This window comes from Rhinopithecus bieti, unplaced genomic scaffold (assembly GCF_001698545.2).
Source record: "Rhinopithecus bieti isolate Rb0 unplaced genomic scaffold, ASM169854v2 scaffold_12086, whole genome shotgun sequence".
Taxonomy (NCBI): Eukaryota; Metazoa; Chordata; class Mammalia; order Primates; family Cercopithecidae; genus Rhinopithecus; species Rhinopithecus bieti.
The window spans coordinates 1950191-1955978 of NW_016807466.1; the positions used below are offsets into that span (position 1 = coordinate 1950191).

At 44.3% G+C, this 5788-nt stretch overlaps 1 protein-coding gene across 1 annotated transcript in view; it reads right to left on the reverse strand.

The window, feature by feature from the left end:
• FOXN3 (forkhead box N3) overlaps nt 1-5788 on the reverse strand; it is a 479473-nt gene that overhangs the window by 209243 nt on the left and 264442 nt on the right. Inside the window, exon 5 of the mRNA XM_017882286.1 lies at nt 4801-4958. Within this exon, the coding sequence (XP_017737775.1) occupies nt 4801-4958 (158 nt within the window). The remainder of the gene's footprint in view (nt 1-4800; nt 4959-5788) is intronic.

The window sequence follows — 5788 nt, forward strand, 5'->3', positions numbered from 1 at the left end:
CCACCACCACCACCACCTCCACCAGTAACACCACCACCTCCATCAGCACCACCACCTCCACCACCACCACCACCTCCACCACCACCACCACCAAGCCAGAATGCAGACTTCAGTGGGTCACAAACCCATTCAAACTTCCATGGGCCTAATGAAAAGGGGATCCTCGGGCCTGATTTTGAAGCAGGTCCCTGAATACCGCTTGTAAAGAGCTAACAGCACGGGTGTTGGGCAGGGCCCTGTGACACAAAGGCGGGGTGCTTTTCCTTAAGGTGGGAACCTCTAGAGGAACACAAACAAGAAGTGATTATAAAGGATTACACAAGCTGGCCAATGGGCTGCCGGACAACAGAGGACGAAAAAGATGAGCCCTGAGGGAGGAAGGGGTTAAAACTGCACACGCACACACGTGCACCAGCTCCTCCCTGGGCCCCATGCCCCTGAGGGCTCATGCCCCTGCTCAGGAAGCCCCTCCAGCTCCCACCTGGGCTATCCCCATGGGAACACCCCCACACCCCCTGCGTCTTAGAGACTGAGTTCTCGTCACCACACCTCCTCTGGCCTTCCCACCAAACCCCTGCATGGGGTCCAAGTTCCCAGGATCATGTGTCTCTTTCAAGATCATGAGAGACAAATACTACAAAGTAACCCATGACTATGTGCCCATGAGGGGCCAGAGGCAATGCCAGGACTTTCCCAGAGAACATTCTGGAAAGAATCCCCACGTGTGTGTGGCTCCCAACAAGGGCATCAAGTGCTATGCTTCTTGTCTACACTGCTAACCTGCTGCTACTGGGGACAAACCACTTGTCTTCTCAGATTCACAATCTCTTCATCTATATATTGGCAAAAATACCAACTTCTCCAAAAGTCATTTTGGGCTTAAATGGGATGATGACGTACACATTGTACCTAACACCATACTCAGCATGGGAAAGGCAGTTAATCCACTTAATTCTCCTCTCTGTCAAGGGACGTCACAGTAGAAGTTAGTTGGTACTAGCAGAAAAACAAATAGAACAGAGCCAAGTTATTCACCATGAACTTATGGCCTCTGTTTCAAAATATATAGGGAAGGAAGGCCAGGTGCAGTGGCTCATGCCTGGTCACAGGACTTCCAGGAGGTTGAGATGGGAGGACTGCTTAAGCCTAGGAGGTCAAGGCTGCAGTGAGCTATGATCGAGCCACTGTACTCCAGCCTGGGTAACTGAACAAGACCCTGTCTTTAAAATATATATACATATTTTAAATATATATATATATATGTATATTCTTCCATATCAAAATGTTTAGCAAGTGACTAATTCCTGAAGGTCCTTCATTTTCTAAAATTCTATCATTTACAGTCTAATGACATTGGGGAAATGTTTACACTTCAAAAGTTTAAAAAGAAAACCAGACAAGTACATAAAAGAGGGAAGAAGAGAGGGAAAAGAACAAAACTGATTACAAAGAGTTTTTTTCTACATACCTCATTGTCTATTCCCATAACAAAATAGACAATTACTCTAGCAGTTTAGATTAAAAAAGAAAAAAAAAAAGATTGCCGTAACAACCGTTAAAGTTGCAGTTTTATGTCCAGCCGTGCTCTCTAACAATTTTTGTTTGTTGTTGTTTTATCAGAAGGAAAGATGAGGGAGAAATTATCATTTCTTTCTCAAGATCCTGGCCCCATGAGCCTCAGGGTAGCCCTAGTTCCTAAGAGCAGCACCAACAGGCAGAGAAGAGGGGCTCCGGTGCCCTGCAGACAGCACCAGGTTCTCTGGCATCAAGAGCTGGATACAGAGTCCATGATAATGCCAGCCACAGAATATTTCGAACTCACCAACATGTCCTCTAAATACCAGATAGAAAAGGCTTCCCCTCTTGCACCTGTCTCACTATTATTTTACAGATGTATTCTAAAAGCCATGAAGACGGAAATCACTATTAGTGTGTCACTTATATGATATTCAGACACCTGAGCTCTGTGATGACTTTAATGCCCCATAAGTCTTTCAGAAATTCACCTCATATACCTCAGAACGCCCCTCCATCCGCAAGGGAACGCACGTGGAACAGGTGGAGAAGGAATTCTTTTAGGCCCATGGGTAGAACAGTAAGGACTCTTGTAAACGCTGCTCTGTAGCAGAGAAGTTGGACAGTATGCGTGTGTGCTTATGCGTGTTTGAATGTATGCAGGAAAAATCAATAATCTGCTCGCATCGACACCTAAATAAAACCAAAATAATCCCATGATTTGCCTAAAACCAAATTAATCTCTAGGAAAAACCTGCTCTGGCAGAGTTGTGTGGGGGTGGGAATTATCAAAGAAAAGCAGAATTTCCCTGAGCTTGAATTTCCCCGAGCTTCCGCTTTGCAGGAATCTCTGTTCCGTTACTCACTATTTTGAGAGAGCCCTGCTTCTTCCTCCTTCTCAGCACCACACGTCAATGTCATTTTCACAGTGGGGAGGGCCACAGGAAGCACACATCTGCAGCGTGTCACCTCCCGAGGCTGACAGATCTACTCAGTATTTGTTTGGGTTGAAAAGAGTTTTTTTTTTTTTGTACTGTCTACACTATTGTTTCCCTAGTGCCAAAAGCAGTCGAGAGCTAGCACGCTAACAACGATCCATCATAAAATGATCATGAAAACATCCAAAATATATTGACTTCGAAATACCGTCGAACACTTCACTGCTAAGTTCTAATAAAGAAAACGAAACAGAAACACACCCCTCATACTCCAAGTCAGAAGGCCAAAGAGGTGGCATCTTTAAAATCACTATCTAGCTAAATCATTTTTATCCAACTAAATCCTGGGATTCTCCTAAATTAGTTTGACCACTCTGTCTTGGGAGGGCCGTTAGCAAATAAAGGTTTAACTCTTCTCCATCTGAAACCTCACGGTATGACACAGGCTGGCTAAAAAAGGGTAGAGGCACAGAAGCACTTTAAAAAACTTCAAACGCATGCAAAACACACAGGAAGCTAAAAAGCGGATCATTTTATATACTTCTAATAGCTGCCATGCTATGCCACTTCAAAGAGTCAAACTATTAGTCAAATGAACTCAATATATTATGTGGCATGAAGCCATAAACTCACATGTACAAAGTACACACAGATAGATTTTAAAATTTAACATGAAAGTTAAATAATTATTACAGAAAAACATAAAGTAACTAGAATAACTAACATAAAGTTACTCTATAATAACTTTATTATAGGCTGGGCCTGGTGACTCACACCTGTAATCCCAGCACTTTGGGAGGCCGAGGCAGGTGGATCACGAGGTCAGGAGATCGAGACCATCCTGGCTAACACAGTGAAACCCTTTCTCTACTGAAAAATACAAAAAAATTAGCCGGGTGAGGTGGCGGGCGCTTGTAGTCCCAGCTACTCAGGAGGCTGAGGCAGGAGAATGGCGTGAACCCGGGAGGCAGAGCTTACAGTGAGTTGAGATTGCGCCACTGCACTCCAGCCTGGGCGACAGAGCGAGACTTTGTCTAAAAAAAAAAAAAAAAAGAAAACAAAACAAAACAAAACTTTATTATAGAAAAAAACGCACATTTGAAAAGTTTTATTTGTCTCCTGATAGGAAACAATAATGTACAATGATGTGGTAAACTTGCCTGGAACGTGGGCATGTTCCTCTTTTTTTTTTCTAACAGTGTTCGTATCATACCCACAATCTTACAGTCAAAATTGCATAAGTAAATTACAAAGAGGACAAATGGTAAAGTAAAAGACGTTGTATCGCTCTCCTCGTGCCTTTTTAAAAAAAAAAAGTTTGAAAGGCAAGCTGACAGTGCTAGTAGAGATGAGGGGAAATAAAATTCACCACTCATTGCATTTACATAAATAATGTGTTTAAATACATAAATATTCATTTTTAAAGCTCAAGGCCTAGTAAAAGAATTTCTAAGCATACTGAATGAAGCGGAGGGGGAAGCTGACAGCCAGCTCTAACTCTGGGCTGCATCTGGGTGCGCACTCCTTCCAGTACCTCCACTTTCTTTACGGTGATTCCCATGCTGCACACAGTAACAAACGAGTCAGGTTTTATGGACGGCAATAAAGGTAACGGGGGCCTGACACATGGACACCCTTGGTTGGGTTACAACTGGTCCACCTACTGCCACTTTATCTTCTGGTTGTCCGTAGTTACTCATCTATTTTTAAATGTTCCAATGTGATCTTATCAAATTGGCACATAATTTGATCACCATATTTCCATAACTGAAAGTTGTTGAAAGTGCCTGGCCAGGTAACAGTGACAGGGTATGTGCACTAAGCCAGAGAGCTTCACAGAGCCAAGATCGCCCCACTGCACTCCAGCCTGGACAAAAAGAGTGAAACTCTGCCTCAAAAAACAACAACAGCTTAATCCCCGGCCAGGAACAGTGGCTCACGCCTATAATCCCAGCACTTTGGGAGGCCAAGGAGGGAAGATCACTTGAGCCCAGGAGTTCAAGACCAGCCTGGGCAACATGGTGAAACCCCATCTCTAGAAAAAATGCAAAAAAAATTAGCTGGGCCTGGTGGTGCACGCCTATAGTCCCAGCTACTCAGGAGGCTGAGATGGGAGGATCACCTGAGCCCAGGGAGGTCAAGGCTGCAGTAAGCCATGATCGTGCCACTGCACTCCGGCCTGGGTGACAGAGTGAGGCCCTGTCTCAAAAACAAACAAATGAACAAAAGAAAAACCTGAACGCCAGTCACTAAGGGATTCACCTCACCTACTACAGTGACCTAGATTTATACAGGGCCACAGGGCAACCGGGATAGCACACCTGTTTCTAAAGCCTTCTCAGCTCACCTGAGAACTCACTGCAACCTGGGGCACAGAACACGAAGAACAGTCCTCCTGAGAGTCAACCCAAGGCTCGTCCAGTTGATTAGTAAGTGACAATTCCACAGGGCGATGTGATAGCCAACAAGAGGGCTGTGGGAGAGAAACTCCACCAGGGGTTAAGAGTTACCTGATTAGGAGACATAGGGGAAAAGATCCCTGGCTTAACAAACACTTTACACAGCGCGTTTCATCTGACATTGCAGAAGTGCCCTCTGGCCACCGTGTCATGAGTCCTAAGCTGGGCCTCAGGAAGGACTCCTAGAGCCACTCTACCAATCTCCCTGGAGGAGGGGAGAGGCAGAGAAGCTCGATGCATTATCCAGGAACACACAGGGATACGTCCCAACCACACTCTCAGACCATGCTTCCATTATTGATTAAGATTTCCCAGGCCGGGCGCGGTGGCTCAAACCTGTAATCCCAGCACTTTGGGAGGCCGAGACGGGCGGATCATGAGGTCAGGAGATCGAGACCATCCTGGCTAATACGGTGAAACCCCGTCTCTACTAAAAAATACAAAAAACTAGCCGACTCCGTCTCAAAAAAAAAAAAAAAAAAAGATTTCCCAAACCAGCCAGCTTTTGATTATCAATGGAGATTTTATACATAAGAAATTTTTAACTCATTCAGTATACTGCTGAGTGACCTGGCCTAAGTGTCAGTCCAGCATGGAACTTAGAATATACACAAACATTAGTAGTAGTAGTGATAGTAGCAGCAACAGCAGCACCAGCGGTAGTAACTGTTCATATTAACTTAGAACTGACCATGTGCCAAGCACCAGCCTAAACATTTTACGTACATTATTTATTTCACTTAATTCTACCAACAAACCTAGAAGAGAGATAGTATATGTTATGATCCTACAGATAAGGAAAGGGTATTGGTCCATTCTCACGCTGCTGACAAAGACATACCCAAGACTGGGTAACTTTTTTTTTTTTTTTTTTTT